This window comes from Berghia stephanieae, unplaced genomic scaffold (genome assembly GCF_034508935.2).
Source record: "Berghia stephanieae isolate SIO BIC M18660-M18661 unplaced genomic scaffold, UCSD_Bste_1.3 scaffold1059, whole genome shotgun sequence".
Taxonomy (NCBI): Eukaryota; Metazoa; Mollusca; class Gastropoda; order Nudibranchia; family Aeolidiidae; genus Berghia; species Berghia stephanieae.
In genome coordinates, this window is record NW_027622023.1 from 3,409 (window position 1) to 14,169 (window position 10,761).

The 10,761-nt window shown below is 34.8% G+C and overlaps 1 protein-coding gene across 2 annotated transcripts; it reads left to right on the plus strand.

Annotated features, from left to right (window-relative positions):
* The first annotated feature begins 301 nt into the window (after positions 1 to 301).
* Positions 302 to 10,397, plus strand: LOC144960919 (uncharacterized). 2 transcript variants are annotated; one of them, XR_013642989.1, is made up of 8 exons: positions 302 to 498; positions 938 to 1,064; positions 2,058 to 2,223; positions 3,833 to 3,947; positions 5,380 to 5,459; positions 6,826 to 6,953; positions 8,809 to 8,900; positions 10,348 to 10,397. XR_013642989.1 is itself a non-coding variant. In XM_078894301.1 (7 exons), exons 1-7 carry the CDS (start codon positions 391 to 393, stop codon positions 8,817 to 8,819), a joined length of 735 nt encoding a protein of 244 aa, XP_078750427.1. In that variant the 5' UTR covers positions 302 to 390; the 3' UTR covers positions 8,820 to 8,901. The 2 variants fall into 2 exon arrangements, 1 of the variants encoding a protein (XP_078750427.1); XM_078894301.1 differs by lacking the exon at positions 10,348 to 10,397 and having other exon boundaries at positions 8,809 to 8,901.
* Positions 10,398 to 10,761: the final 364 nt, after the last annotated feature.

Sequence of the window (10,761 nt, forward strand, 5' to 3'; positions counted from 1 at the left end):
TACGTTTGGGGCACCTAACTTTACTGCTCTATTAGGAAAATTTATATCGATACCAATAATACTCTAGACAGTAGTCAATATATTTAATTATTTACAGCGATGGTTCACCCATGGAGGACACATAGGTACTGCCATACTCTAAATTTATTAAATCCTTTATTTCTTCCATTTTAACTCCAAATATAGATGTCAAATATTCTTAAAAAGCCATTTTATCTAGTTTAACCCAATGTCAATACTATTTTGGTATCGATATAAAGCATCACATGACCACGTCGCCATTTTAGCCACGGATTTGGCGAGCACTCCGTCCCACAGGCGAGCCATTGCCAAAGACCGGTGGCGCCATCTGGTGGATCGGGACAAATTGTCTCACTGGGTCCAAAAGATATGAAACCTTCGGGAGAAGGAGAAGGTGGTGGAGGGGGTGTTGTTGGTGGTAGTGGAGAGCAACCAAAATTAAAGGCACAACTAAAGGCTGAAAGAAGGGCAATTCAGGTGAAATATTCTTATCTCTCTTTGTATGTCTTTTTCTTTTCATTTTAATTTCATGATTTTGTCAAAAAGTGTTTTTATGTATGCTTTTGGCCTTCAACCTAAGTTGATAGATCAAATTTTTAAAAGTTAACTCTTTCAACAAACTGTCAACGTAGGTCAAAGGTCAAAACAATGCATGAAAACACATTTTGCCAAAATTATAAATTATAATGGAAAGAAGAAGATTATATATATTACTTTTTATTTTAATTTATAGTTATTTTTTTTCTTATTTTTTTTAATTTTTTAATTTTTTATTTGGGTTAGTATTCTTTATTAGTCGATTTCCTTGAATTTTGAAAGCCACTGTATGAAAATGCAAGATAAGCTTGGCGTTTTTCTTTTTTTTTTTTTTTTTTTCTTTTCAAATTCTTTTTCTTGATTGTTTTATTCAAAACAGGAGAGGCAGAGAGCAGGAAAAGAAGCCAAAAAGGCAGAAGCAACAGGTGGAGGTGGGGCTGCTGCTGGTGCTGCATCTGCTAGCGCTGGAGGTAGTGGGGGTGGAGGAGGAGGAAGTGCTGCATCTGGTGAGTTTATGTATATTTTTTTTTTTTAGATATATTTTGAAAATATTTTATTTACTTATTCATCTATTTGGCTCACACCGTCCCAAAGTAAATTTTTGAAATTCTGGCTTTGTGATCTTGTACGGTTATGTGGTCTAGTGATATGACACTCGCTTTTGGATCGGAAGGTCCTGGGTTCGAGCTTCGCTCAGCGCATAATTGAGTCTTTGGAGAAAGCTCTTTACTTGCATTCTCTCACTGTACTCAGGTGTAAAATGAGTACCTGGCCGTTAACAGCGTTGTCTCTGTCCGAAAAAAATTGTAATATCGCCTAATAGACGTCATGTCCCGTGTTAAATGTTACTGTTGACCAGGGACCCCTTGTAAAGCGCTTTGAGCACATTTAGTGGATATTACGCTATATAAAAGCTCAATTTTTATTTTATTTTTTTATGCCATCAACAATCGAAATCAGTCTGGTAATTAAGTCTGGCAACAAATCTTTACTGTAAATGAAACTTGAAAATAAAAATCACAGTATGAATTTTGATGAGGACAAATCTCAGAATTAAAAGGATTACACACAGGCCCTTAAAATTAGACAGAGAACAATCTCTGAGCCATCAAAGGTCAGAGTTCGTCTGTTGTCAAACTGATTCTTTCGATTGGACAGAAATGAAATAAGTTCAACCTTGACCTGATTTATAAACAATCTAAGGATCGATCAATATGCCTAAATAATCAATTGATTCGACAGATGATAGAATTGCTCTGACATAGTTAAGGTGAATTGTAGTTAGGATGTCTCCTTAACTACGCCATTCTCACATCTCTCATTCGTCCTTAGTGTTTCATTATTCGTGTTTTGTTGCTAAAGGGAAAACCTGAAATATCCATATTTTCTGTCTTAGTTGAATAAATTGAAGTTTCCATTTAATTTCCAATTGCTATTTATTACTTTGAGCTTCGAGCAACAACTTTTTCAATATACTTTATGCAATGTCTTGTTTTCAGGAGGTAAAAAAGACGCATCAGGAGCTGCATCTAAGAAAGACACAAAAGGAGGAGAGGGTGCTTCGGCTGCTGACGACAAAGCCAAGGCAAAGAAGAAGAGCAGCAAAGTTGAAGGAGTTAACTTATCCGAGGAACAGCGATGGGTCATGAAAGAGAAAGAAATGTTGTAAGTTGGCGTACCCAATTTTCTTGACCAACAATTATCACAGACACTGCTATTTAGGGGGCAGCGTGGCTCAGTGGTACGGTCTTTGCTTTGTACTAGAAAGGTACAGAGTTCGATCACTCACTGCTGCGTTGTGTGTCCTTGAGCAAGTCACCTCGCCCTAGCTTAATTTGCGGCGCTGCACTGCGGCCGATGTCTGGGTTATTCCAGTCTTCCCTTGGAATAGACCATGGAGACAAATTTCCCCTCTGGGATAAATAAAGGGTATTTTATTTATTTTATTTTAATTTATTTTTTATTTATATCCATGACACACCATTTCAATGCGATTCCATTGGAATAGACCCTAAAGACAAATTTCCCCTTTGGGGATGAATAAACAGAGTTTTATTTTCTAAGTCTTTAAAAAGATGATTTTTAAAATTGATTACAGAGGTCAGAAGTCAAATTGATTGGAGGTTAGGCTGACTTTTAAATACGCAGGATTTGATTTTGTTAAGCATCTAAATAATACATTTCTACGGACGTGAAAAAAATAAAGTTGGCTGATTTTACTTAGATGCTAGTTGAGTTGTGTTTGTGATGGATCTCTCATCGGAAGTATCACAAATTTCTGGTGTCTTTCCAGGGAATATTCATGTGGCATGTTTTGTGGAGTTTTTATGGGAGTAATCTGTCCTGAACTGACAAACCAGTTTTTAAAATTCTTGTCAGAAAATTTATTTTAGATATCGGCTGTTTGAAGGTGATTCCAATTTTTTAAAAATTGAAGTTTCAAGGAAGTATCGGTTTTAAAATTTTTAGACAAGTTAGTTGTCATGGTAAGATAAGTATTTGAAGTATAACTTTCTGGCCAAATAAAAAAAAAAGGTGTTGTCTCAGTTTACATCAGTTCATTTACCCTAACTGTTAATGCAGAGTGGATGATTTGATGGTGTGCTTGCAAGTCATTTACCTTTGAATTACCTTCATGTGGCTTTGTAGTATTGTGGCCACACGCCCTCGGAGCATTAGGTCTTGTGTTTGAGTCCCGCTCTTAGTGATGCAAAGTTGAGTCCCTTTGAAAAGACTCTTTACTTGCATATTCTCTCACCGTACTCAGGTGCAAGACCTGTCCATTCTCGGTGTTGTCTTTGTTAAAGACATTGTAATATTGCCTTACAGGCCTCATCACATGAAGCTGCAACTATTTTGGATAAGGTGTTTTGTCCTATATCTTGAGTGCTGCTGTTTTGTTTGGGACTGAGTAAAGCACTTTTATTATATTTTCTGGTCTTTATTTTTTTTTTACTCATTTCATTCTTTATTATATGGTTGCTTAGACACTATATGGGTCTCAATGGCACTCACCTCACAAGAAAGAGGCTGATATTGATCCCAAGTGCAGTCAATTGGTTTTTTTTTTCCTGACCCCTCTGTTCACCCAGTGACTGGATGGATGGCTGGGTCTGTAAGAACTGGCTTAAGGTAAGAAATTTGTAAATAACACAGGAATCGAGATGAGCTTCATAGACCTTATGGCATTAAGGGATTTTTTAGGCACATTTCGCTAAAATTAATAATCACTCATATTGATGATTACTTTTTTTTTATTTTCTTCCCTTCCCAGGACTAGGGGATTTAAAATCGATGACGGGATATTCAACCTAGGCTTTCAGTTTCTTCATCCAAAGATTGTCGGAGCTGATGCACGATGTGTTGCTCTTCTCACCACTCTTAAGGAGGTTTGAAAAATTACTTTTTTAAAATCAATCCATGAATGTTATTGAAATATCCCTTATTTTGTTCCTTTTGAGAATTTGGAGGGTCAGCTCCATGTCAAGTGCTTAATAGAGAATTAGATCACCAGTCTACCATTTGCATGTTATTAAAATGTGCAAAGTTTTCTGGTCTTAAGACTGCTTTAATTATTACACATTATGCTACCAAAATTGAAAAAAAAAAAGAGAAGTATATACACAAAATGTTATGATGAACCGTGTCAATATGTGTTATGTCATATTTTGTCTTAAAGGGAAATGTCGTACACTAAAAGCTGGTTTTGTTTTTTTTTATTTAAAAAAAATGTATTTATAAATTAATTTTTAAAATATCTTTTTAGACTTTGCTATTGATTTTACAATAACTTAACCCTACAGCCAGTTACTCATTCACACTTTGGTCAATTGTGGTAAGCTGTGTGCTGTATAAAGGGCCTTACAATGCTATGACTAAGTAAGGAGTACTATCATGGCCATCCTGTACCATCACTCATTATTCAACAAAAACATACTGGCCAAGTGTCCCAATTCTTCTGGATTTGTCCTGAATTTTAAGATTTATGGCTCAAAAAGATAAATAAAAGAAAGGAAAAGTAAAAAACAATTTTTTTTTCTTCTCGTTTCTTCCTCTGATCACTGATTGAATCGTCTTGACTCTGTGACTTCAGTAAGCTTGATTTTGGTGACTGCAATATATACTCACATTAACCAGGGAAAAAATGACTAGAATATACATATGATTAACACAGTTGCAATTAGCGTTTTTACAGCGAACAAATTATTGCGAGATGGCTTAAAGTTGCTGATCTTAGTGGGTGAGAGGGAGGGAGGGAGAGAGAGAGAGAGAGAGAGAGAGAGAGAGAGAGAGAGAGAGAGAGAGAGAGAGAGAGAGAGGAGAGGAGAGAGAGAGAGAGAGAGAGAGAGAGAGAGAGGGAGGGAGAGAGAGATAGATAGAGAGAGAGAGAGAGAGAGAGAGAGAGAGTCCTCTTCTTCCCTTTATATTGCTTTCGTGGGTTTTGTCAAAATAAAAATACTAATAATAATGAAGCATTTATAAAGCGCACACTTCCACTCAAAGGTGCTCAGGGCGCTATGAATGAAACCCCGCCCAAAAGACAAAAAGTTACAATCAATAGTTAATCAATGCAGAAATTAAATATACAACGGATATAAACATGATCACCGATGTCTGGCACAGACTTGGTACTTGAAGAAGAAGATAAACAAGTATTTCATTTTCTACTGTTTATCTTGAATTTGACACAAGATGTTTGTTTGATAGATTATCTTCTGTCATTTGTTGAATGCCGAGGCTCATGACGTACTACATTGTCGGGCGGAAAGATGTAAGTAGATTTTTTTTTTAATATGTTTTTCCCTTTTTGTTTTGTTTTAGGTGATTGCCAAGTATAAGACACCAGAAGAGAAAGAGTTGAGCCGAGATCTTGAGAAGAACTTTTTGGCCCCGTGTATCAAGTACGTTTTCTTGCACTCCTTAAAAACAGTGAATAACAATTTTCAAAATATATGATTCCGATGCTGATATTGTTCCTGGATGCAATTATGTTTAGCTTAATGAAATACCACAGACGAACGAGATAATGTGGTAGTGGCGTTGTTAAGATGAATTCATCTCATTCATCTGTAGGGTTCCATTCATCCTGTTTTGTTGATAAAGGGGAAACCCGAAACGTCCATTTTATCTGTTTTCGTATATTAAATTGAAGCTTACATTCAATTTCACATTGCTATTTATTTCTTCGAGCTTCGAACAGCAACATTTACACGTTTGCAACAAAGGGAAACTCTGAAACCCACACATCATTTGCCTTTTAAAATTAATTTCAGTTCATGCTTTTATTCTAATTTTTCATTATCGTCTACTTTGAAAAGATTAACACTCTTTTTAACATTTTAAGAAAAAATCAAAGATTGATAAATAAAGTTCTATTTTTATGCCTTTATTTTTTTGGTTTGTAAATTTTGTTCATCAACGATTGTCGGCCATTGAGTATTAGCATGGGAAATGCCATCAAACATCTGAAACAGCAAATCAGTCAGATACCACAAGGAACTGAGGATGAAAAAGTAAGCGTTTGGCACTGCCATTAACTCACTCGATCCTAGAGATTTTTGCTACTTTTCAAAATTGGAAAAAATGTATTAAAAATGAGCATGTACATAGATAGCTTTATTCAACATGTAAAATCTAAAAACATTAGGTTTGATACTACGCCTATAATCTGTCTCAGAAAAATGTAATAAATGGGCATGGGGTAAAAGTAACCTCGGTTATACTACGGATATAGTCGGTGTTAGGGTTGAGTGAGTTAATAAATTGAAAAAAAAAAAGTAATTGGAGCTTTCATATAGGGCAATGTCCATCACTTATTTATATCTATACATGAAGACTAGTCAAAAAGGCTTCCACCTGAGGCTTGATAAAAAAGGATGGTTTGTGTGTAAGAGATAATACTTATGTGTATATTTATCTAAAAATTAAAAAAAATTAAAATTCAGCTTTATATTGCGCAATATCCACTAAATGTGCTCAAATTGCTTTACAAGGGCTCCCTGGTCAACAGCAACATTTAACATGAAGGACGGGACATGACGCCTAATAGGCGATCTTACAATTTTTCGGACAAAGACAACGCTGTTAACGGCCAGGTACTCATTTTACACCTGAGTATGGTGAGAAAATTCGAGTAAAGAACCTTTTCCAAGGACTCAACTATGCGCTGAGTACGAGGCTCGAACCCGGGACCTTCCGATCCGAAAGCGAGTGTCATATCACAAGACCACATAGCCGCACAAATATCTATATCTTTTATACCCTCAGGCCATTGCCATGCTCCATGATGTCATTGACAACTTCATCTACGACAACATCACCAAAGCTGCGGAGGCTGTGGCAGTTTATGCTAACAATAAGATTGATGATGGAGACGTCATTCTTATATACGCTGCGTAAGCAATCTTTTTTGTTGTCCTATTTTGTTTTTAGGTGTTTTTTTTTTCTTTCTAAATTTTGTTTACAGTGTTTTATCAGAGATGCTGATATCTTTGTGAATCACAAGGCTTTCATCTGAGATGATCCAGATTTCAAAATCTTGAGAGAGTTGAGAATTCTCAAGACCTTATAGAATGTTCAGAATTCCTCCACATAGAATTAGCTCGAGACAAACCTTTCCGTGTGTCTTTTTGTCCTTCTCTTAGTATGATGTTGCTTGTTTTAATTTATGTCCTAGTTCTAGAACGAAGTTGCTTGCTTTAACTTCTGTTCTTATTCTTAACTGGAGTTGCTTGTTTTAACTTATGTCCTTGTTCTAAAATGAAGTTGCTTGTTTGAATTTCTGTCCTTGTTCTATAATGAAGTTGCTTGTTTTAGCTCCAGTCCTGGCTGATATGCAATGCCATGTCATGGAGAAGGCAAGGATGAAAGTGTGTGAGTGTGTGTGTGTGTTCTATTTTTTTATAAACCTTAGATTATCCTTTTGTACGAATGCACATTAATAATCACCTGAGTGCTCCTTATTTGGTGGGAATCTATTGTTATCGTCCGTCAGAGACCTTGTATGGCCTCAGTCTGGGTTCTGAGATAGATTATTGTCACTATGAACAAGAACAGAAGTTAAAACATTCTAGGTATGGCCTATCTCAATTTATCAAATTAATATATAAAGTGTTGCTATTGGTTTTTGGTTGTATATTTTTACATTTTTGTGCATTTGCATATATATTATATATATATAGTATATAATATATATATAATATATATAATATATAATATATATATATATATATATATATATATATATATATATATTGTTGCCATAGATTGCCAAACTTTTTGTTTATACATTGTAACGCATGCCACGTCTGTAAACGAATTTCCATTTTTTTGGATGAATAAAGTATATCTTATCTTATCTTATCTTCTTTGAACTCTCTTCTTAAGTCTTCTTTTCTTCTCAGTCTAAGAGTATAGAAGGACACTGAACTCTGAATCTACCCGTTTTATGTTTTTCCTTGCCCATGGCGTAAAAGTTTTGAAAGCAGTGTTATACTTCTATTGCTAAAATCATGCTAAGATGTTTATCTTAAATCTTTTTCACAGCAGCCTGTCATCATTCTTTTCTTAAGCACTTCTATTACTTATATAATAATAATAATAATAATAATAATAATAATAATAATAATAATAATAATGATTATTGAACTTTTATATAGCGCAATATCCACTAAACGTGCTCAAAATGCTTTACAATGAGTCCCTGGCCAACAGCAATGTTTAACATGTAGGACAGTACATGATGCCTGTTAGGCGATATTACAATTTTTTCAGACAGGGACAACGCTGTTAACGGCCAGGTACTCATTTTACACCTGAGTAGGGTGAGAGAATGTGAGTAAAGAGCCTCCTCCAAGGACTCAACTATGCGCCGAGCAAGGCTCGAACCCAGGACCTTCCGATCCGAAAGCGAGTGTCATACCACTAGACCACATAGCCGCACATATAAGTTATAAGTGTTATTTGCAACCAACGTTTTTATACAACCAAGTATTTTATTAGTAATTGACCCGTTAGTTACCTATTTTAAGTGTTTGAAAGTTTGAATTGTTTTCAACATTATAATTAAACTCATTTTCATTGACTTGACCAAAAAAAACGTAATAAGAAAAACATCAGATGAAGCTTTTCAAATCCTCCAGTTTTACTAATTTTGCACATTTTAATCTTTCTTTTTTTTTCAGAATTTGGAAAAAGCTAAAACAATAAGTTATTCTTCAATTTACATATGTTTATTTTCATTGTCCACAGTTCTTCTTTAATTAGTCAAGTGTTGAAATTTGCCCATGACAAAGGGAAGCAATTCCGTGTCGTTGTCGTTGAAGGACGGCCTCGTACAGAAGGTTGGTTATGCCATATTATTTAATTCAGTTTCCATAAATTTTAATTCCTTTATATTTTCTTTTGTCTCTTATTTTATTGACAAGAGTTCTTGGTAGTTTGATCCTCAAGTGGCTCAGGGGCAGACATACATGCCGAATCTTACGAATTTTTCGTAATTTTACGAATTTTAGACAAATTTCATGGCCAAATACTAAATTTTATGGAAAATTGTGAATTTTTAATTCTTAATAATACTTAATAATAATATAATAATAATAATAATAATAATAATAATAATAATAATAATAATAATAATAATAATAATAATAATAATGATAAGAATAAGAACTACTACTACTACTACTACTACTACTACTACTACTACTACTACTACTACTACTACTACTACTATTACTACTACTACTACTACTACTACTACTACTACTACTACTACTACTACTACTACTACTACTACTCTACTACTACTACTACTACTACTACTACTACTACTACTACTACTACTACTACTACTACTACTACTACTACTAAATTTGAAGTTTACTACTACTACTACTCTTATCAGTATTTCATCAGGTCTGTTACAGACATGCCCCAACCATTGCCATCTTCTCCTTTTAACTCTCTCAACCCTAACACCGACTATATCCGTTGTTTTCCCGGGCTACTTTTACCCTATGACTATTTATTACATTTTTCTGAGACAAATAATAATTATAAGCATATTATCAAAGCTATAGTTTTTAGTTTTTTCATTTTTAATGATTGTTGAATAAAACAATGCACATGCTCATGTTTGATACATTTTTTTTCTAATTTTGAAAGTAACAAAATCTCTAGGATTGAATGAGTTAATGATACTCTCCAGAGACTCCACTTCAGCTCTCGCTCTCAGGTCCTCATTTGAGATTGTGTTTGGCCAGAATATTTTTAAAAAATTTTTAAATTGAGCTTTATATAGCGCAATATCCACTAAATGTGCTCAAAGCGCTTTACAATATCTTGAAGATTCATCGCAAACATTTGTTTTGGAATACTTTAATAAGAAAAGAACAGTACCAGTGATGTGATTCAAGGATTTGGGATTCAATAGATCCAGAGTTGTACCACTGTCATTGTCTTCTCTGAAAATGTTTTTTTTTCTGCACTTGAAATTAAAGCAGTCGCTTAGGGTCATAATATAATATGGAGTGGAAGTTTATCCCAGTTTTTGAACCATTGAACAGACTTTAACAATTGCTTGCTATCCTCTGGATAGCCTGCTAGTCTATCGCAAAAGCACTGTTCATTGGAGTTAAGAGTTTGGCTACCCAATCACTTTTTGGTTGGACTGAGGGTCCACACTTATAACAAGGCATACATGATGTTATAGGAGAAATTAGAATTAAATTTAAGCAATATTATCGTTGCTGTAATGGGGTTAAATTGTAGTTTTGTTGTTCTTTCCAGGAAAAACTATGTTGAGATATCTGGTTCGCTGTGGAATACCCTGCTCTTACATCTACATCGGATCTGCTTCACATGCTATGAGAGAGGTGAGAGGTCAAATGTCTATATGACTCATTACTAACAGAACGCCTTAAGGGTTTTCATGGTTTTTGGTCATCCTTCTCCTCTTCTCCTTATCATAATCATTTCTTCTGTCTGGTGGGGTTCCTGACCTTCCATAGTGGGCAGGAGGCGCTTACTATGTCTTTTATCAACCTATATCTGTTATCCAACATGCTTTCTGTCTTTGTTCTTGGATGAGATTACTTTGTTTTGTCCAGGCCCTGCCAGATACCATAGCTGGGAGGTAGACAGTCAAATGTATAGTTAGAGTTTTGCGAGATATTTTTTTTGTCTTTTAAATCATCTCTGTTA

Bases quoted from the DNA above. Each gene is read 5' to 3' on its own strand.
- LOC144960919 (XM_078894301.1), top strand. From the start codon at position 391: ATGAAACCTTCGGGAGAAGGAGAAGGTGGTGGAGGGGGTGTTGTTGGT. The intron at 1,065-2,057 runs GTGAGTTTATGT...TCTTGTTTTCAG, and splicing joins AGGAGGAAGTGCTGCATCTG to GAGGTAAAAAAGACGCATCA. The intron at 2,224-3,832 runs GTAAGTTGGCGT...TTCCCTTCCCAG, and splicing joins ATGAAAGAGAAAGAAATGTT to GACTAGGGGATTTAAAATCG.